At 44.3% G+C, this 22748-nt stretch overlaps 1 protein-coding gene across 1 annotated transcript in view; it reads left to right on the top strand.

Moving 5' to 3' along the window:
* Window positions 1-19240, top strand: part of LOC310687037 (uncharacterized protein) — a 131959-nt gene extending 112719 nt beyond the window's left edge. The window contains exon 4 of the mRNA XM_083461676.1: window positions 19079-19240. Within this exon, the coding sequence (XP_083317802.1) occupies window positions 19079-19212 (134 nt within the window). The 3' untranslated portion in view covers window positions 19213-19240. The remainder of the gene's footprint in view (window positions 1-19078) is intronic.
* Window positions 19241-22748: the final 3508 nt, after the last annotated feature.

The raw sequence follows: 22748 nt of genomic DNA, 5'->3' as shown, positions 1-22748 counted from the left end.
CCAACGTGACTGTATTGCATTTGTGAATGAAGTACTTTCTAAATGTGTGTGTGTGTGTGCATGTGTGTAGAGGCTCTTTCCTCAAGTCTTCTGCAAAGGGTCTCTTTGATATTTTTGGGAGCTGAGAGTGTTCAGTAGTGTTCAAAGATGTGCCAGCTTCATTTTAGATCAAATATACTTAGGCAGCCAACTTTCCACTTAAACACTTATCTTTGAATCTCCCCCCACCCCCCGTCACCATCATCTGCGAGCACTTATATAATACTGTTTAATGTTATTTATTTATATTGTTTACAGGATTCAAATCTGCAATGGGCCCTCAAGTTGCCACATATCACACGAAAATTTAGCATACATGCTGTCACTACCAAGCATATTTTTCTGTTTCAAAAAGCAGAAAGGTCTTGGAATGAACACTTGTGAAATTGGCACAGACTAGAAATAGACCTATCTCTATCTACTACGTGCAAAACATGCAATCTGCTCCCTAGCTATAGTCCCTCCCCAAACCCAGAATGTACCTTAGCTCCATATCCCCCCCCCCCCATCCTCTAATTTCCACCTGGCTCTGGATGAAGCACTGGAGAGCTCAGTTGGTTAGAGCATGGTGCTGATAACACTGAAGTTGCAGTTTCGATCCCTGCATGGGACAGCTACATATTCCTGCAGGGGGTTGGATTGGATGATCCTCATGATCCCTTCCAACTCTACAATTCTGTGATAGACTTCAGCATTCTAATAAAGATCAAAGTAGATCTTGCCAACCTGAAGTCTTCCCACTCCATTTCAAAGGGTGTACTATTGCTTCGCACTGAGTCTTGCTGTCTGCCAGGCCTAACAGCCCTGCCTAGTACATACCCAACCCAAACCTGTGCCAGCACATTACAGGGGAAGACCAGACGCAGTGGCAGCCAGATTCAGATTATCTGGCTTGCTGTCAGTGAACTCTGTATTTAAGAACACTTTATAAGCTTCCAAGAACCCCTGGTCTTCCCCAGAATACACTGAAGAGCACCAAAGTAAATCTGACATTAAATGCATCTTTGCGTTTGATGTGCACATTTTTTAAGTTGCAAACAGCAGCCACTGGAGAGTTTCATTATTGTTACTGGGCACTCAGTAGGTTTAAGTCTTTCTACCCGGCAGTAGTTTTGACACGCACACAAATAAATCGCTCCTCCAAAGCTGCTATTGGCACATTTAACATCAATCATCTTGTTTGACAGTAAGGGGTGTCCCCCGGCATACAACAGCCATGCTGACTCCTCTCTTGCCTAGTTTTCAGAAGACTATATTGCTGCACAAAAGCACATTTTAAAGTCCTTCAAGCAACCGTTAGTTTCGTTATGTGTCAAGATGCTTTCAGGATTCCAGCTGCAGAAGAACACAGACATTGGTGCCAAGGCCTCCGTCGGCTTCCAAGAAACGCAGTGCACATATGATTGTTTTGAAGCAGCGCCCCTGAGTACAGCCTGCCAATTCTGCTATATGGGGCTGGACGGCTTGTCGGCCTGCCTGCTGGCTGTTATTTTCTGACAATCTCTCCTTGCTCTTCCTTACAAGGAACGAACTGCAGAGGAGGCATCCACGGGCAAGCAGCAAATTACCCACCGTCCTTGTCCAAACCGTGTCTCCATCTGCCAATTTGTCTGGGGTGAAAGTTGCCTTTTGCTTGTCACTTGCCGTACAACTCCTAACCGACTTTAAAGATTATTGCACTTTGCAAAATTGAATTTAAACAAGCCCCTTTTAGGCTGCTTGTCAGGCAAAGCAGGAAAAGGAAAAGCAGGCAGAAGGCTCTGGGCAGCTCGCTTATAGCCTGAGGCTGTGCGGGTTTACTCAAAACTGAGACGTTAACAGGATTGACTCTCAAGGAAATGTGTAGAGGATTGCAGCCTTTAGGGAAGAATGCAGGAGATCAGATTTCTCTCTCTCTTTTTTAATTATCCAAAATAAAAACCATCTGCAGATAACTCTGCATAAAAGGATAAGCACAGGGACTCCACTACCTTTCAAAATTACACACGGGTTTTAGCAGGTGCAGCTTGTCTGCATACACACCATATATTTAAAGCACATGCACACCCAAAAGAATACTGCAAACAGTAGTTTCCTCTTTACAGATCTATAATTCCACCCCGAGCACACTACAGTTTCCAGGATTCTTTGAAGGGGGGTGCTTTAAGTCTACTATGTGCACATAGCCACAGAGAGGGGGGGCCAAGAAGGCTGCATTCATCCAAATTCTCCCTCATGCTCTTAAAGGTACAGGGACCTTTCCCCCCTTTGCATTTAGCCCCTTGTATTGTCTAGAAAAGCAGTAGGGAATCTGTAGCCTTCGAGCTGTTGTTGGACTACAAGTCCCATCATCCCCAAACACTGGCAAGGGTAGCTGGGACTGATGGGAGTTGGAATTCAACAACATCTGGAAGGCAACCAGTTCCCCAGCCCTGATCTAGACTCTATGTGCCACAGTGCTTTTACTCCATTCTGCTTTCATGATTGTTGAGGTCATTTGAGAGTGCCATCTCAGCCAAGTTCCTTGGTGGCTACTCATGCTCGCAGTTGTGGAATTCCCTTCTCTTAGAGAAGGGGTGGGAAACCATTTTCAGGCCAAGTGGAATGCTGCCCAGTAGTAGGTAAAGCCAGACACAGTTACAGGCACACTTCTTTAACACATAAATTCACAATAAGCTATTTTTTCCATTGAAACAGAGGCATATATTTAATTATTTGTAACTCCACTCAAGTTTCACCTTCCACTTTCTGCATAGGTTTTATTTATATTCTCTCTCTCCCTCTCCATCCATTCTTTATCTGATCCAATTGTGTCAAGAGAAAAAAAGAATCCTCAGCAGAAGAGTGCAAACAATTTCAATGCCCACCTGGCCTGTAGACCCTTACGTACTGCTATTTCATGCCTTCAAAACTAAAAATGCAATTGCATCTTGAAAATTGCATGCATGCTTTTTGTGTATTTGCAAGGGACGCGGGTGGTGCTGTGGGTTAAACCACAGAGCTTAGCCCTTGCCAATCAGAAGGTCGGTGGTTCGAATCCCCGTGACAGGGTGAGCTCCTGTTGCTCAGTCCCTGCTCCTGCCAACCTAGCAGTTTGAAAGCACGTCAAAGTGCAAGTAGATAAATAGGTACCGCTCCGTCGGGAAGGTAAACGGCGTTTCCGTGCGCTGCTCTGGTTCGCCAGAAGTGGCTTAGTCATGCTGGCCACATGATTCAGAAGCTGTATGCTGGCTCCCTCGGCCAATAAAGCAAGATGAGCGCCACAACCCCAGAGTCGGTCATGACTGGACCTAATGTTCAAGGGCCCCTTTACCTTTACGGAACACTAGTGGACCTCTCTGCTGGGCTCTCTATTCTCTGCTTTGATCCTGTGGATGCAGGAGCTGAAACTGCAGACATTGCACAATATCAGAGCTCTTTTCCCCCTCCAACAAAAGTGGATTTAGGGGAGCGTGACTGGTTCGGTCACACTGGTTGTGGAGCCTTCAAGGCACTGCAACTATGAAGTGGAATGGGAGGTGCCACACAGGGTGCCACTGAAATTTGTGACCCCAAGGTCTGCAACTGTCTTCACTGCTCCCCACTGTACAGCTAATAGATGGGAGAGGACCCAGATAGTCAGATGAGGTCCACCAGTGAATTGCCCACTCCTGCCTTAGAGCTTGAACAAAGGCTGGCAGTAAATATTTTGGCTGGTGCTTCATGCATAGAGTTTGGGGGTTGCAGGGACAGGATAACCACAGTAGCAGACCTTGGCATCTCAAATTTCAGTGGTGTCCTGTGTGATGCCAAAGTCCAGAGCCCCCTGCCTCTCGCCTCATGCCCAGTGTGACCACACTGGTCGCACTCCCCTAGAGACACCTCTGGTACCCTAACAGGTAATGTGTGTTGGGTGAAAGCATCCTTTCCTCCACTCCGGTGCAGACAGCAAGGTGCAAGTACGAGTGGAACTGCAGAAATGTGTGGGAAATGACCTCTGCATTTTAAGATGCTAATGTGTCCCAGGTTCAGCACCTGGCAGCGTCACCAGGTAGATCCCTGCCTGGTGCCATTCAGTGTGGACAAGGGTGCCAACTGCAATAAAATATTGCAGAGGCCCAGGTAAGCCCCGCCCCACATAATCAATCAAGACATGACACATGCTCACCATTTGAATGGCAATGCCCATCAACTTTGTGGGAGGCCTGGCTCTCTCAAATATTTTAGGGGGTAGGAGCAAGGGACCTCGGCCCCTAGGAATTGGCTCCTATGAGTGTAGATAACATTGGTCTGACTCAGAGTAAAGCAGCTTCCTATGTTACTATGAAATGTAGGAAAGGGCAGAAGAGAACGCCATGGATCTTCCTTCTCTTGGGGATTTACATAGACATGGCACATCTCCAGGTTATGATCCAGCAACCCTAAGTGCTATTTATTTATTTTTTGCAAATAAATGAGATATTGGAGGGAAGCTGGAACATATTATTTGTATTTTCCGAATTGGCGGCTTGCAATGAAATAGTGGTAGTCATGACAATAATCTGTCTCATTTTATCTTGCTCTGAGATGCATTGGGGAGGATTTCACAGCAAATGAAACATATTTCCTCGATGACTAAATATAGATAGGGGGCTCTCTCTCTCTTCACAATGAAACCCACTGCTATGGTTGCTTATTTTTAAACTGCCTCACCTTTCACAAGCTAATAGAGAAGGCGTATGAGTAAATTAATAGGAGAGACCAATGAATGGCTTAAGAAACTCAATGGCAATGCCAAAGTTTACCTGTGAAAATGAGGTCCAACCAGCAGCTCAACACTGGAGTTACCAACAGAGAGCATTTATTATTTTATTTTATTTTATTTTATTTTATTTTATTGCATTGCATTTCATTTATTTTATTTCATTTATTTTCTTTATTTACGTATTTATTTATTTAATTTGTATACTGCCCTACAGCTGAAGATAACAGGACGGTTCAAAACATAAAAATATAAAATGAGAACACAAAATACAGAATAAAAACAAAAACAAACTAATAACCCCCTCTCCTACAAACACATTTAAAAGGGCATAGAACGCTAATTAGCCTAAGCCAAAGGCCTAGTTAAAGAGAAACATTATGCCTAAATATATGTAATGAAGGTGCCAGGCGAGCCTCACTGGGGAGAGCATTCCACTAGCAGGGAGCCACAGCAGAAAAGGTCCTGTTCTCATGTTGCAACCCTCTAGACCTCTCATGGAGGAGCACATGAAGAAGGGCCTCAGGTGATGATCGCAAGCTTCAGGTTGATTCATATGGGAATAGGTGGTCCTTAAGGATGAGTTCCCATGGACTGCAAGAAGATCAAACCTCTCCATTCTGAAGGAAATCAGCCCTGAGTGCTCACTGGAAGGACAGATCCTGAAGCTGAGGCTCCAGTACTTCAGCCACCTCATGAGAAGAGAAGACTCCCTGGAAAAGACCCTGATGTTGGGGAAGATGGAGGGCACAAGGAGAAGGGGACGACAGAGGACGAGATGGTTGGACAGTGTTCTCAAAGCTACCAGCATGAGTTTGACCAAACTGCAGGAGGCAGTGGAAGACAGGAGTGCCTGGCGTGCTCTGGTCCATGGGGTCACGAAGAGTTGGACATGACTAAACGACTAAACAACAACAAGGATGAGTTTGCGGCATGTGGAGACAGCAGCCGTGGCAGGTGGCCTGTGGAGGCAAAGGCCTCAGTCCAGTTGCCACCGTGGTGTCAGTGTACATGCAGTGCACCATCATTATGGTGCAACATGACATGACATCATGATGACACAGCATGTCACAACGTCATTATGGCATGGCGCGGTGCTTGCCTACGTTGGGCATCATTGCTGTGGGGCCCAAGTGGGCACCCCTGCTTTCCAGCCAAGACAAACAGTAATCAGCATTCCCAGCTTTTAATCTGAGCTAGAGAAGCTTTTGGAGAGTCTGAATGCTGTTATCTTTGTTTTTTTATATAATTACATTTATAATTTTCATTTATATACATTACAGCAATTATTCAACCGTAATTTTAACATTCCCAACTTCGACTCCCTTCCCCCTCTTTCTGTGGTTCTGTACATTTCTTTTTGTCCTTTTCGGCATACTCCAAATTGTCTTAACTTATTCTTTTATTCATCTGTTCTCATTTATATCTCACATATATTTTTGAAACTGCAGGTTTTTACAATAATCCTGCCAATGTCTTGATCTGTTTACAGATCATTTGTAAGTACTCAATAAACCATTTCCATTCCTTTCTAAAAAGTTTGTTATCTTGATTTCTTATTCTTCTGGTAAGTTTCGTCATTTCTGCATACTCCATTAGTTTCTGTGACCATTCTTCTCTTGTTGGGACCACTTCTTCCTTCTGTTTTGGGGAAAATAACATTCTTGCAGCTGTGGTTGCGTACATAAATAAATTTCTATACTGCTTAGGTAGCTCTGATCCCATAATTCCTAAGAGAAAAGCTTCTGAGTTGTTGGTTTTTTACAAATTTTATCTTAAATCTTAAACACCATTTCCCTTTAAGCTTTCACCTTATTGCAAGACCACCACATATGGAAAAAGTTACCTTCTTTCTCTTTACATTTCCAACACTTATTTGATTTTGATTTATACATTTTTGCCAATCCACTAGGTGTTAGGTACCATCTATATAACATTTTCATATAATGAAACCATAACATGTTGTAAATTTTATATCCATATTCCATAATCGTTCCCATGCTTCCATTTGTATGTTTTGACCAATATCTATTGCCCAAGATTTCACTTGTTCATCCTTTGCCTCCCATTCCAATAACATCTTATATATTTTAGATATCACTTTAACATTACAGTTTAACAGGTCTCTAATGCCGTTCTCTTTGAAGCCAGCATTAGCAAGTCCCAGAAGCATGTCTCTGCACCCAAGCTTCACAAAATTCACTGTCACCTCTAGATGTCTGCAGCACATTCCTTTTCTTCTTCTTTATCTCCTCCGCCTCCTCTATTTCTGTGGAATTAAGCATCCATTGACCCTCTGATTTCAACAGAAACACCTGGATTCCTTTGCTTGGCTCTTGCTTCAAGCACACCGGGCAGTTAATTGCCATGAGAATTAAAAAGTCTGCTTAAGAAAAAACCTTTCTTGCCTCCAAAATGAAGAAATGAAGTTTTTAGTGATCGGGGGGGGGGGGAGAGATAAATAAAGACAAGAGACCCAGCTGGTTTTTCAACATTAAGATTCAGAGCAGAGCAGTGGGGGCTCCTCCCGCATCTCTAGAATGTGCAACAATTGACAGTGACCATGGACTCTTCCTCCAGGGGCTCAGCAACATCTGAACGAGTATTTGTGCAGCCAGCTCTCAACACAGCATGATTAACATAAGCAAGTGTTTCTCGAGAGCTACAGGAGGCCAATTAAATCAAACTGGTGGGAGCAGACATGTGGACTGCGCTTCAGCCAATGCATTCTCACCACTTGCTGTCTGCTCCCAGTTCAACACACAGCATGCTACATGCTAAACGGATTGTGCCTGGAAGCATCTGCAACAGGCAAGCTATTCTCTGACTGCATTAAGTGATACACACACATACACACACACACTTAATTTTTCCATGAATAACACTCCCCTATGTATAAGACACTCCCTATTTTGGGGGACTCCAAATTAAGAAAATGGGGGGAGATTGCCCAGAGTTGTTGAGCTTTCTTTCAGGGGGGATTGCCGAAAATCGCTCAACCCCCTGAACTACACCCCTTTCACATGTTGCCTCTCGTCTGTCCCCACACCAGGAGAAGCCACCTATCGCCTGGCCGATTGCCGCAGCAACTGCCAATCAATACAAGCCCTTGCCACAACAACCAATAACACACCCAATAGCCACTCACATTCTCCGGCTCATGGCAGCAACCAATCACACGTCCCCCCCCCAATGCACTATTCGTGTATAATACGCCCCCCCCCCCCCAGTTTTAAATGTAATTTTTTAATTAAAAAAACCTCGTCTGATACACGGCAATGTATGGTTATATATCAGGCATAGGCAAACTCTGGCCCTCCAGATGTTTGGGACTACAATTCCCATCATCCCTGACCACTGGTCCTGTTAGCTAGGGATGATGGGAATTGTAGTCCCAAACATCTGGAGGGTCGGAGTTTGCCTATGCCTGGTATATATGAATGAAAACATTTCTGTAGAATTTCCCAAAATGCATGAAATATAGACAGCACATTCCGAAACCTTAAACAAACAACAACAGGGACAAACCCTGGAGCGCCGTGACCCTGTCATGTTGATGTTTTGCCAAGCTATGGTGCGACCACATTTGGAATGCTGTGTGCCACTCTCATTGCCTCTCCTCAAAGGTTGCCGCATTGGAGAAAAGGCAAGCAAGAGTTGGCATGATGGGAGCTGACAAAATTAGGCATGACATGGAGAAAGTGGAGAGAAAGAGACGTTTTCCTCCCTCTCTCTCACAACACTAGAGCCAATGAAGCTGATTGTGGTGGACACCCAATGATGTTGATTCTGGGAAATTTGGCATGGGTAAAAGAAAGGTATTTATTTCTGCAACACATAGTCAAACTATAGAACTCGCTCATGCAAAAGGCAGTGATGGCCACCGAACTGGATGGTTTCAAAAGAGGACTGGATAAATGTATGCAGGATTAGGCTGCCAGTGGCTACTAGCCATGATGGCTAGTTTCTGCCTCCACAATAGGAATCAGCAATGCTTCTGAATACCAGTTGCTGAAAATCAGATCTTCTGCTTAGGTCCTGCTCGTGGGTTTGCCACTAGCATCTGGTTGGCCAGTGTAAGAAGCAGATGCTGGACTAGATGGGCTATTTGCCTGATCCAGCAGTTTCGTATGTGAGATTACCTCAAGGTCCACATATATTGTACAGGCTGGTCACTGGTAGCACCGTGTGGCCATAGGTGACATGGGCCAAAGACCCATGTGTGATTTTGCAGCAGCATAATTAAAAGTGACCCTTTGCCAGCACAGAGGATGATGGACATATTAATGGATTTGTCTTTGACTTTGGGGTCTCTAGAAGGACTGCAGTGATGGATTTTTCATGCAACGCCAGAAGCCAGACTCTGGCAATCCAACCTTTCACAGACAGGTCATTTTTTACAAGGGCATGCCACCTCTAATCAAACCACCAGCAGCAGTAATATAATAAAGTGAGGCTTAGGTGGGAGCTAGCTGGGTCAATGGTCAGACTTACTATAAGGCAGATTCCTAGGTTCTTATCTTCCTTTTGTTTGCCTTGTCACAGCCACATTATGCATTTAAGGAGCATTTAAAGCGGATGACTAAAGTGGAAGCACCCTGGGAACTGTAGTTTAGCCCTCAGAGAACTACAATTCACAGTTCCCTTTTTTAAGAAACTACAGTTCCCAGGATTCTTTGTGGGAAGCCATGTCCTTTTAATATATGATGTGGATGTGACCAACGTCTAGTATTAAAGAGAGAGGGACAGAAACAAAATCCCTGTCCATTCTCTCCATTAGATAAAGCTCTGCCCACTTCTGCTTGGGTCCTATAATATTTTTCTGAAAGCCCCAAACACTTTGGCTTTTCCTATTAGGGAATGGTTGCCATTTCTCTCACCTTTTCTATGATATCCCTTTGGGAAAGGGCCAAGCTGAAATATACACAGTGTTCTCCACAGCTGCCAGTGCACATCTGGGGGAGAGACGTGGTGTGTCAAAGCCAGTCACAGGTGGAAAGCTTGATCTGTAGGTGGCAGTGAGACTTTTTGGCGGCATTGACTCGCTGGGCTCTAGCTCAGTAATTTGCTTTGCGTGCAGAAGGTCCCAGGGTCAGTCTCCCACATCTCCAGACAGAGAAAGACCCCTGCCCCAAACTCAGGAGAGCTGCTGCCAGTCTCACTTGGTATATATATAAGGCAGGGTATCACTTGGTGTATATATGAGGTAGCTTCTTCTGTTCCCTTTTCAGGGCAGGTCTAACTTACACTACAGCAAACCTGATGATGGTGAGAGCTGCTGCTGCGAGTGATGGAGCTTCTAGGGATGAGGAAGTCAGTAACAGATGCATGAATCTGCCCTTGCTCTCCGTAGGTACTACATTTAAGTAATTTGCTAATCCTAAAGAATTTGCAAGGCACCACAGTTCCTAGCAACTTAGCTCTTGGAAAATGTAACAGGTTTTTCTTAACATCCAGTGATCTTTCTTGTATCTCTCTTAAAGCCAACACTCTGAAGCTGTGCTTCAGGTTTAAGGAAATGCCTCTGGGAGTAATAATTATTACTATTACTATTATTTTATGATATATGTTCATCCCTTTTAACAAAAGTGTCTCAAAGAGAATTACAGGATTTATGTTGTTGTTGTTTTTTTAAAAAAATACCAAACTGCTTATCAAACATTTAAAAGCCAAAAGTTTGCCAACCCATTTGATCAATGCAGAAAAAGAAGCATTTTTAGATCTGGGATGTGCAAAGCAGTTGCCAGACTTAGCAAAGATGTAGTGACAGACCGGAATGCCTCTCTCTTCCCTGATTATTAAGTAGTTCAAATGCCTTGAATTAAGATTAGAATTCTGTAATTACATGAATGAAGTCAAAGGGAAGCATAAACGTCTGCAGTCATATTTCAGGAAAAGGTTGCTTATAAAAATCTAAAACCTTCCTTGCAATATAACCAGGCCCTCCTTTCATCCTCATATTTCTTAGATCTGAGGTGACTCTGTTTATGTTTTTATGAAGCTACCTAGAACAACTGCACACCTAACCCTTTTCCCAGCCATATATCTGTGCATCAGGGCTACAGCTAACAATTTGTCGATTCCCCTTTGAAATGCTAATTGGCTGTATGCAAATTCCAGTGCTACGAATCTCCCTGTCCTTATTACTTACAAGTTACCTAGAAATGTTCAAATACAATTAAGGGCAGACATTTGCTGCCCTTTTTAAAAAGATCAAAGAGGTTTGTCCTTAAAATCTGTGTTGCAGGATGTAAATGAGGTTTAAGGGGGGAGGAATTAAAAAAAAACTTAGCATGTTAAATTAGATCATAACTCGAGATTGCCTCTGCTTCTGAAAGTGTGTTTGCATGCACTGGGTTAAGAATTGCCACCGACGTTGGCAAGGGAGAAGGTATCTCCATCAAGCCCCCTCCTGAAAGGTTTTTGACTGCTGAGAGGGATGGGGGCACAACTGTGTGTCTGGAGCTACCCTGTTCTCCTACCCTTGATGTTGTTATCAGCTATGTTCCTGTACCTCATGGGCAGGGCTGGATTTAGGTTTGATGAGGCCCTAAGCTACTGGAGGTAATGGGGCCCTTTATATTTCCAGCTGTCCTTTGTCAACAACAAATTGTCACTGTTTATTTGTGGTAATTTATGGACCTAATAGGTATCTCAAGCCATTTGCACATGTTGCCGTGCAACCAGTCCATGCAGAATGTAGGCACCCTATATATAGAAATGAGCAAACCAGTGATATTTTAGGAAGCAGGCTAGTGGGCAGGTCCCATTACTTACATCCTAGGAGCCTACACAACATAAAACACTGTTGCTGTATGTAGGTTTTAGTTTATTTGGAAATGTGCATCAAGGTTTTATTCCTTTAATTTGGGGGGGGGCGGCAAGAGAGTGGGGCCCTAAGCTATAGCTTATTTAGCTTATACGTAAATCCAGCACTACTCATGGGGGTGATTCTGGGGAGAGACTGTTCCTAATCGAGGGGAGTTTGCTTGCAAAGCTTCTCTCTACCACCACACTAGGGCCCTGGTCCAGATCAGCCCCCCATCCGTAATGTAGGCTGCTCCATTAGGGCAAACAGGAATTGCCCACCTACCTCAAGTCAGCCTCCCACCTTCCTGCCTTCTTATTTGCAAGTCAAGTCAGCTTCCTCCTCCTTATGCTGCACATATACCATTCATTTTCAGCACATTGTCTGCCCCCCACACCCTGGGATCCCGGGAACTGCAGTTTACCCTCTCAGATTTACAATTCCCAGCACCCTGAACAAACCACAGCTCCCAGGATGCTTTTCAGGGAAGCATGTTCTTTAAATGCATGACACGTATGCAGCCTTGGTGTCTCTGTGTTGCCCCTTGTAGAACTTAGCAGGGAGGAAGCTGGAGGCACAGCCAGAATCAGTTGGCTCTGCCAGTCACTGGGTCTGGCGCCATCTACTGTTGGTCTCCCTGGCTTTTGCCCTACCAGTCCCTGGTAATTTGTGTACTTAAGAAAAAATAGAAGCCCTGCGCTTAAGGGCACAGGCATGGGGCAAAACATGTCTAGTTTGGCCTTTGGAATGGTAGGGGGAACCTGTCCTGCTCAGCAATCCTTACCAAGTCTGTGATGCCCCTTTGATGTGACGTGAGTTACTGTTTGTGCTGCCCTCCTCTAAAATAGACCTATGGCATGGGACCATTAACTAAAGCTAAGCTGACGAAAGGCACATGATAGTCTTCTGCACCACTGCATCCCTTGATCAAAATGCTTGCGCATAATCTTCCTTACCTTATTTAATGCGACAATAAGGTAAAGAAATGCCAGATACATTCAGCATTCCAAGAGATATCAGCTTCCTCGGCTTATCTGTTCACGTATACCTCACCGTACCTAACTGGTGAAGATATACAAGGAATGCAAGATGAATTTCCCTGCAATCTAAGTGGTTTACCTTCTTCAGATCTGTGCCTTTCCACCTTTTGATTTTCGGTTTTATGTTCATTGTATGCACACAGCTTTGAGAAGTTAGTCAGCCCTGCTGATGTGATGGCCTGGGAATCGGATTCAGAGGCTGAACCTGAGGAATCCCAGCCTGCACAGTAGTCCCCGCCTCCAGGACCAGCTGAGCCGGGGCTGGGGCTTGAACCTGAAGGGCCCTCACCTGTGCCGGATCCTCAGGAGCAGACACCAGCTGAATCTGCTCTGGCTCCGGAGGTGATCGAGGACCCATTGCCTTCAGGTGCTCCACTCTCAGCCCCGTCAGGGGAAGGTGAGGTTGCCTCTGGGTCCAGTAACCCTCCATCCTCTCCTGAGCTGCAGAGGCTCAGGGCAGAGAGGCGGAGGGAACTAAGTTCCCGCAGGAGGAGTACTCGCCTCCAGGCCAGGAGAGGCGAGTCACCTGTGGGCCGGGACCGCCCTAGGCCTCGGGGCAGATAAAAGCCAGCCCAGTCCCAGGTTGCGGGAGCAACATTGTTGGTAACATGTTCCTGCTGGCACCTTGCCCTGCTCTTCTGCCAGAGTTCCTGACCACACCCGACTCCTTGCCCTGGACCCTGCTTCAGCCTTGATGGACAGCCTCCCTACCACACCCTCTACCTCGGACTGGACTTGGACCATGCCGCACGGTAACCCCCGGGACCAGCACAGCTGCCATGCATGATAGTGGTGTCCCAAAACTGCAAAATAAAAATAAAAATCCTGAGAGCAGATTCTGGCTCCTGTCAACACGGGGGATAATAGTTTTCAGCATCTTCAATCCAGAGGCAATCTCTGTAGTCATTGAATTGTCCACGCCTTGACTGCAGTTAAATTGTAGATAGCAAAGGTGTGGAAATGTATCAACATAGGAACATGGTTTTGAACAAGTATGGAAGGTTCTTGTTGTGGATAAAGCAGGGATGGGGAACTTGGTACCCTTCAGAGGCTCTTTGACTCCGTTTCCCATCAGTCCCAGCCAGCATGGCCAATGGAGCCCAAAATGTCTGGTGGGCAACAGGTTCCCTGTGCCTGGGATTGCATTTCTTCTCAGTTCAAGGCCAGTGCTGACCAATGCTATAAAGTCTTGTTGATGGGTAAATTGTTTCCTTTTATAAAGTATTTCAGACTTCTCTAAAACATTTTGTAGCAGGGGGAGGTGACAATAAGATTGAACCGTTTTAATGACTAGACCAACTAGATAAATTTATACTTGTGGGGTCTGAAAGGGTTTGCAGCACTAGAATGATTTTTCTGTGTGCTCCCTCAGACATTACATCCCGACCCCTCTTGTAGAATTATATTCACCATCTTTTATTTCTATTTCTTTGAGTCTGCCCTTTGACACTGGTATTTATTCCTTTATTCTTTCTTTTTGTGCTGAATTTACTTGAGCATATCCTGTAAAGTTGCAGAGCTGAGGGAATGGGTGAAGTAAGTGTTAAGTTGTGGGTGAACATATCAGACGACACAGTGATTCTGCATACAGCTCTTGTTTATTCACAGGCCAGAACAGAACTGAGCTGAAGGGTTCAGCCAACCTGCTTATATAGAGCTCAACTACAAGGCAACAGTAACAACTTTCTGTAACTATCCAATCACTGAACGTAACTTTCAATTCCTTATTTGCATATGTGGACCTGAGTGAAAACTATCTACAGTATCCCCCTGTTGGCCCAGGGTGAGAACTTCAGTACATAACAGTCTCTATCCCATTTACACACTTACACACACACACACACACACACACACACACACACCGTGTAAGGAGTATTTCACATAGTTTCTCACTAAGAAATAGCTTTGCTCTCATTTTCCAGTATTGTGGTCTATGGGTTGGAACCAGACTAATAGTGCAATCCTGCCCATGTCTAGTCCTGTTGAATTTAGAGTTGCTTACTCTCAGTTAACGAATGCAGCTTTAGAGAAGACGCACTGAAATAACTTAAGACCCATTGATTTCAATGGATCTGCCTTAAGAATGACTAAGTCTGGATCCAGCTCAATGAGTGTGAAGGCACTGGGGTAACTGACAAGTGTGAGACCCTCATTCTTAAATATTTTAATGTTTGCATTAAGATTTAATAGAATTGTTGTTATCTTTATTTACTAAATCCATATCCCCACACCATCAACATGTCAGTATTCCCAGGGCGGCTTAACACAGAGAATACAAATGCATTGCAATAGAATTGAAGAAAAACAAAACATATGGAACACTGACAAAATCTACAGCTGCTAGTACCTGTACATACTAGACTATCCATATTTATGTTCTGGCTGTTCTCCAATGAATGTCAATGTGGTCCCTAATCTTGATGAAGGAGCGATGAAGCAACTGAGCCCCGTGGCTATAGTGTACATTTCGGAGCCCAGGCTACATAAACAGGAGGATCTGCTACAGCTCTTTCCACATCAGATTAAGGGAATGCATGTTTAATATTGCCCCATTTTTTAAAAAAAATCCTGCTTTTAACCAATTGGGATATCCGGGTGTGGGGTTTTAGACCAACCATGGGTGCTTTGGGACAGTTCCTGTTTTCAATCACACCACGTTGCACAATTAGAGTTGCTTGGGAGGTCCTGTGCAACAACCTACTTCCTCCAAATACTGGAGTTTTTGCAATAAGGGCAGTGATGGGAAAATGCCCTGGGATGTGTGGATCAACACTTTTGTTGTTTAGTCCTTTAGTAGTGTCTGAGTCTTCATGACCCCATCATGGCTCCTTCATGGATCACTCCTTCATGGATCACTGCCTTGTCGTGGTGAAGGGGCTTGAATAACTCAGAGAAGCTATGAGCTATGCCATGCAGGGCCACCCAAGATGGACAGGTCATAGTGGAGGGTTTTGACTAAACGTGATCCACCTGGAGCAGGAACCGGCAAGCCACTCCAGTATCCCTGCCAAGAAAACTCCATGGACAAAAGCAACAGGATCAACACTTGCTTTGGTGCAATTCAGGGTAGTGAAAAATCCAAAGGATAGCTACATTTTGATCTGCTGGTTAGTTAAGTTCTTTTATTTTTATTTAACAAATTTAAAAACTGCATCATAGTTTGAAGCCCCCAGGGTTGTACGAGATAAAAATAGATTATTGAAACCGATAAGTTGTGAATTTGTTGTGTATCCCTGCCAGGAACTGACTGCCATGGGAAAATAGTGTCTGTATGAGAAAGTGACACTTGCACACAGAACTGACACAGCTCCACACACCTTTCCAGACATTCTGGTGGTGCCATGCATTCATGACACAGCTGCCGCCTGATCTTGGCAATAAGCCACCATGGATTTGTTTTGCTACAATGAGATCTCATTATTGCACTCACTTATTTCTCCAGAACTATTGATTTGGCAATATTTACCGGAGCTTTGCCTCTTTCCATCAGTACATAGAAGATAATCAATATCCAGTTTATGTGGTGCTGTTTAAGTTTCGGTTTCTGGTGGGGGAGAAGGTTCCTAATTTACAGCAACAAAGTCCACCATGCTTGCTGACTATAGAGAGATTGGCTGTGTGTCTCTGATATATTAATTGTGGCTCATTTATGTGTCCATGAATGAGCCCCAGACTTTCCAAAGTCCCACAGTTTGAGTAAACAAGAGAAAGGCAAGTTGACATCACTGGTGAACAGCGCCCATGGATACTGAGGAGAAGGGGCGGGATATAAATTCAATAAATAAATACTGGTAGGGCACAAAGCAAGGAGGCCAACAGAAGGTGGGGCCAGAGAGCCAAGCAGCAGAGCCACCTCCTGGTAAGAAGGCAGGTACCGTATTTTTCGCTCTATAAGACGCACCGGACCACAAGACGCACCTAGTTTTTGGAGGAGGAAAACAAGAAAAAAAATACTCTGAATCTCAGAAGCCAGAACAGCAAGAGAGATTGCTGCGCAGTGAAAGCAGTAATCCCTCTTGCTGTTCTGGCTTCTGGGATAGCTGCGCAGCCTGCATTCGCTCCATAAGATGCACACACATTTCCCCTTACTTTTTAGGAAGGAAAAAGTGAGTCTTATAGAGCAAAAAATACGGTAAGTGATTGGGGACAAACTGAGGTTGATGGGGTAGTGTGCCATTCACCCTGATAGACCAACCAACCTCCTCTGGTTCACACATCTGTATTACAGAAGCCTGTGTCTAAATAAAGCAACAGGAAATAACCCTGTCTCCTAGCAGGACAACTTGGAAAGACCCTAGCTTAGGCAAGCAAGGACTTTCTGAAAGAAAAAAAACATACATTACTTGGAAAACACAATAAAGAAATCAATCTTTATTGAGTTCACCTAAATGCACTTAATGCAACAATTAAGATGCTCTGTCCACGGTTGTCTTTACTTAGATACATTAAATGACTTCACGCCATTTGTCACTCCCTTGAAGCTGCTTTGACTGCAAGCATTGCTCACGTCAGGCACTCCTGATTCGTTTGCATCAAATGGTGTTTGCTAATCCTTGCAGATGTATTTGCTTCTTGCCATTCAAGGCAAGACAGGCTCGGCTAGAAAAACCTGCGTTTTGATGGGCGTCTTGTTTGGCCTTGTTGGCTGCTTCCTATCCTACATAGCATCTGTGTAGGGAGCTGCTCTGAAGATAATCTTATCACAATTGCTCTCGTCTGAAAATGTTCCAGCTCTTAAACTATGACAGATGGGAACCAGTGGAAAAGCAAGCGATTGAGCAAAGCAGTTAATAGTGGTAACATTTGTCTTGCAAGTGGGATGTGCAAAGAGCCTGCTGGGTCATTAGGATTCGGATGAAACTGAATAAATCTCTGATCAGCTGCAGAGCACTTGATTATTCTGTCTCAAACCCTTGCAAAGGTCTGTAGAATTCTCTATGTGGGAGGTATATTCCATGCACACCGAGTTTTTGCATGCTGTTTTGTCAACTTCGCCCACTGAATCCCTTGCAGCTCTTCCAAACATCTACATTCCCCAAGACGCTGTGAAGTGTTTTGAGCACTAAACAAGCACAATATAAATACTGCTGCTTGCTACTGACCAAAACTTAATCTGAGACAGGGGAAGTGAAACAGAGGGTTGTATTCAGTGCTGAACAGACAGACTTCCACTCAGACAATGGTATTTTGCTGCCTCCTCCTCTCTTCTTGCACACCTGCAAAATTTGGTCCAGAGCATCTCCTAGCAGTTTTGAGGGTTCGTGGAGAACTGGGAGGGATGAGTCCTTGTTCGAGATGAATAAATCTGTCACTTTTGGTTCTGCAAGTTTTTTGGGGGGGGGTTCATATTTAAGTTAAATTTTCCACATTTCCTTAAAAACCATGATTTTAAAACAGAAATCCTTATGAAAATTCACCAGCTTTTTTCAGCGATTTCCCCCCCTCCCCAATGCACGCATTTTTGTATGCAATTTTGACTAATATACACATTTTTCCAAAGCAATTCCCCCTGATAAAATGCATTTTTGCATGTTATTTTCACTAATACATGTGTATTTTATGCACATTTTATCCTAGTTATACGCAGTTCTGTACAGTTTGCTGTGGGCACTGCACTGCAAAATTCTGAGAAGTGCAAATTTTGAAGATTGGCTGTTTTGGCAATCATCACATGTGGATAGGGGCGTGCAGATGGGATTGTATTCCTTTTAAAGGGCCAGGAGGATAGCTTGGCAGTAGTCCTGGACTTGCAGTTGTCTGGTGAGTCACAGGTAACAGCTGTTGTCAGGAGCGCTTTCCGAAAACACCTGCTAATTGCAAACCTATTTGAAGTGGCCTCGGCCATCCATGCACAGGATTCCTCGAAACTGCAATGCACTTTATTGGGGTCGGCCTCTGAGGCCAATATGGTAATTGCAGCTGGTATAAAATGCAGCTGTTTGTGGATGCTGGTGGAGGTCGGAAAGCCTGAAAACGTAACACCAATTTTGTGTCATCTTCATTGGCTGCCAGTCAACCTCCAGGTCCAATTGAAAGTGCAGGAATTAACCTTTCAAAGCCCTCAATGACTTGGGACCAGGTTATTTGGAGGGCTGTTTTCACCCATATAACCCTGCTTGTACACTAAGATCAGCTTCAGGGGTTGTTCTCATGTGTCTGCTGCTAAGATTGGTTCAGCAGTATGGAAAAGAAACAAGACCTTCTTGGTGGCAGCTGTAGAATTGAAACCTCCTTCCTGTAGACTTGAGCCTCACCCTATCTGTACCAGGCAATAATAATAATAATTAGATTAAATTTGTCCCAAAGAAACCTAGGGGGACAAGCAATAAAGCAGCAAAACATTAAAAAAATTAAAACATTAAAAACATCTTTTTAAAAGCAATCATGTATCCTCACAGTTAATAGTTTCAAGGTTGTCGGGAACTGAATCTTTTAGCCATCAAATGCCAGAGTGAAGAGGAATGTCTTTAAAATCTTCTTGAATGTTAACAGGAAGCCAGATGAACCTCACCAGGGAGGGCATTCCACAAACAGGAAGCCACCACCAAGAAGGTCCTGTCAGAGAAAGTGCCAATTGGGGGGACACCAGCACCACCAAGACCTCCCTTGACAATCGTGAAGCTTGAGAAATTTTGAGGAGATGATCTCTTTGGTACTATAGTGTCCCAAGTGGTTGTTGGAATGAACACCTGAAGTTCACCGGCAGCCAGTGCAGCGATTTCCGGACTGGTGACACGTGGTCCCATCAGACTGCCCCACTCAGCAATCTAGCAGCCATATTCTGCTCTACTTTTAGGTGAGCGTTGAAAACCTTCCTCTGCAATGTTGCCTTTATCTGAGAGTGTCATGAGGTTGCTTGGGTGTTACAGAGCAGCTTTTTAATTGTTATGCATCCTCTCTAATGTGGCTATTATAGCACGCGTTGCTCCAGCTTGGGTGTCCCTTTGTGAGGGTGTAGCCCTGAAAAGCAACTGCAAACACTTTGCATAATATACCGGTAATTAAAAGAACACATACTACTATTGAGATACTGGTCAGTCTGCATCTGAAGTGGCGTGTCCCATCCTGAGCAGCTTGGTACATTTTTGTATTGGATTTGGGGAATAGCTCACAGCAAAAAGGCATGATACAAGCACATCGAAATGCATGCACTACAACAGCATAAAAACAGCTAACAGCCAACTAAGGGAGCAATCTTATCCCTACATCTGCCAATGTGAGCAGGTTAGGATATGGAGGAGCTCCAGCTCAGCTAGCAGGCTCCCAACTTGGCCAGGCTATACTAGCAGAAGTCCGCAGGCCTAGCTCAGCTGGAGATAAACCAGCATAAATCCCTCATCCCCGGGAGCACACAGCCAATCAGATCACACCACTCTGGCTGGTTGCTAAGCAAAAGCTCCCCCTCAGGTAGTTGGCTAACAATGACAACAAAATTAACCCTTAAGTTATATACTGAATGATCTCTGCTGTTGCACTTCCAGCAGCCACGATAGTGTTCTTCATACTATGTGGAGGGTTCTCACACAGAAGAAGATGGATTTGACTGATGGGTTACTCAAATGTAGCACATCAGCCAAGGGCTTTTAAGTGCGGGTTTGGCAGGAATAACAACAACAAAACAACAACAACAACATTAAATTTGTACTGCCCTTCATTCAAAGATCACAAGGAGGTTCACAACATAAAAATGCAAAATAAGAACCCAAAATACACAATAAAAACTCGAAGAAACACAATAAGCCCCCTCTGGGTTTATCCACACTTACCTTTCCTCCGCTCTTTCCAGGCACAGTCCGCGATTTAAAGTTCTGTGTCCAAACGCTTTTTTTCTTTTTTCTTTTTGCTCCAGAGCATACTCAGCGAAAACCCGCTCTCTAAAGCTCAATTGGAGCAAATGTCAGTCTATGGAAACCCAAATTGATTCAGCTTTAAAGAGCAGGTTTTTGTGGGGAAAGCTCTGGGTCAGGACAGATAATTGCCTCCATGCCCTGTTTCCTAATTTATACAAGTGGGGCTGCAAGAAAACATTTCAGTGCGGAGTGCTCCTGTTCAGGATCCCAGCCAGCCACATCCTTTCCCAAGCTACTCCATTCCATTCCCCTGTCCCCTGTAACTGCCAGTCAACATTTGGTGGCCACTGAGCATGCTCCATTTGCACTGGCCTGTTAGCAGGGTTCCTCTCTTAGGGTTTGAGTTTTCTGTGGGGGTTTTTTTTACTAACAACTTTTGTAAACCTTTTGGTTTCCTAGAGGAATGGTCAAAGCGCTGGACTAGGACCTGGAAGACCAGGGTTCAAATTCTCATGAAGCTCACTGAGTGACCTTGGGCCATTCACTGCCTCTCAGCGTAGCCTATCTGCATTGGTTGTTGTGGGGATTAAATGAGGAGGGGTGACCCATGCATGCCACGTTTTGCTCCTTGGAGAAAAAGGTGGGCTATAAATGCAGTTAAGAAATAAATGAACCTTGGGGTTTTCCTGAGCCTAGTGATATTCGACTACATAAGGACCTATGTCTGGAGTTTGCTGTTGGTATGTATTATGATTTGCATGTTGTTCATCAACATAAGCCTATAGGATAGGGTGGGAGGGAGTTGAGTTGTAATTAGACAGCCTTCATTTGTTTCAATTTGTATCCCTTTCTCTCCTAAGGGCTTAGGGAGGGTTGCAGAATTACATTGGCACCTGGTACCCTTTTCTTCCCTCGTGGCTCTTCAAAGGAACAAACCAGCTGAACCAGATGAACGAAGGTAGACAATCTTTTTTTCCCCCAGGGGTTTTTGTGTGTGTGTTTGAATGTTGCAGGCTTGGTCAAATGCACCTTTTTAATACGTCTTTCCCATAACACTGACAATTCTTCTAGTGTGCCTTTCCTTTTTTTCCTTTTAAATAATTTTATTAAAATGATATATATATATATATATATATATATATATATATATATATATATGCTTTCGTAGATTTTCACGGGTACAGGAATGCAGGTTTAGGTGTCTTCGGGTGTCTTCCCGTGTAAGAGTTGGGGTGTCTAGGCGACGTTTCGACGAGGTCTCACTCGTCATCTTCAGGCTGGTGCTTTCGGCTTCTTGTTACTGGAACAGAGCAGGATCTCAGTGTTTGAGTTCCTATAAATACTGTTGAGGGGGTGTGGTGTATAGCCTCCAACGTTCTGGGCAGAGAGGAAGTTCCCAGGTTAGTGTGCCTTTTCTTCTTTTGTTCCTTAATTACTTGAGGGATATCTTGAGTGATTTCTTGAGTGATATTCTGAGTACCACTTAGGTGGGTCATTAGGTGTGGATTAGTTGCTAAAGCTTTCGTGTCTTGACCTCTTGAGTTTGTGAAGAGTTTTTCTGAGAAGATGGCTGTACTGCACTTAGTTGTGCTCTGGCTTGGCTTCGTGTATAGGGGCGAGCTGTGGTTTTGTGCCCTGTGCCAGCCAGATCTGTGTAGGGATTGCAGGGGGGTGCAGCATCCGGAGGTGCCACTATGGTTTGGCTACTGGATGGTGTCTGTAATTTATCTGTGGAGAGGGTCTGGGTTTGGGTCTGGTGTGGTTGATTGGTGATGGCGTTCTGTGTGCCTCTGGTTCTGGTGTCGGTTTTTGTGGGGAGGGCTAATTTCCAGATGTCTGGCAGGCGGGACGTGTCGTCACGCTTGTTCATGTTGTGAGGGTGTTTCTCTATCTCGATGGCTTCCATGATTATTCTCTTGTGGTGATGTTCCATGTTAAAGAGCAATTTGGAATCTGCAAAATTAATTTCGTGTCCTGTTTCTTTCATGTGTTGGAAAAGAGAGGAGGTTTTTTCTTCTTTTTTGACGGCATTCTTGTGTTCTGCGATACGTGCATTTATTCGTCTGTTTGTTTGTCCAATGTACGTGGCTGGGCAGACTTTGCAGGGTATTTCATAGACCCCTTGGTTTTCCAACTGGATTTTATCTTTGGGGTTTCTGAGGATATTGGCTATTTTTTGGTTGGTGCAAAAGGCTGTTTTGATATTGTGTTTATGGAGGATTTTGCTAATTTTATCTGTAGTGCCCTTGATATAAGGAAGGAGGGCCATGCCATTGTTTTCTTCTGTGTCTTGGTTTTTGGGGGGTGTTTCTTTTTGGATTAGCTTCGTGACCCTGTTTTGCTGGTATCCATTGGCGATTAACACATTTGAG

Source organism: Podarcis liolepis (assembly GCF_965112155.1).
Source record: "Podarcis liolepis genome assembly, chromosome: 10".
NCBI lineage: Eukaryota > Metazoa > Chordata > Lepidosauria > Squamata > Lacertidae > Podarcis > Podarcis liolepis.
Note: the sequence above shows the minus strand (reverse complement) of the source record. Positions and strands in the feature narration are given on the sequence as shown.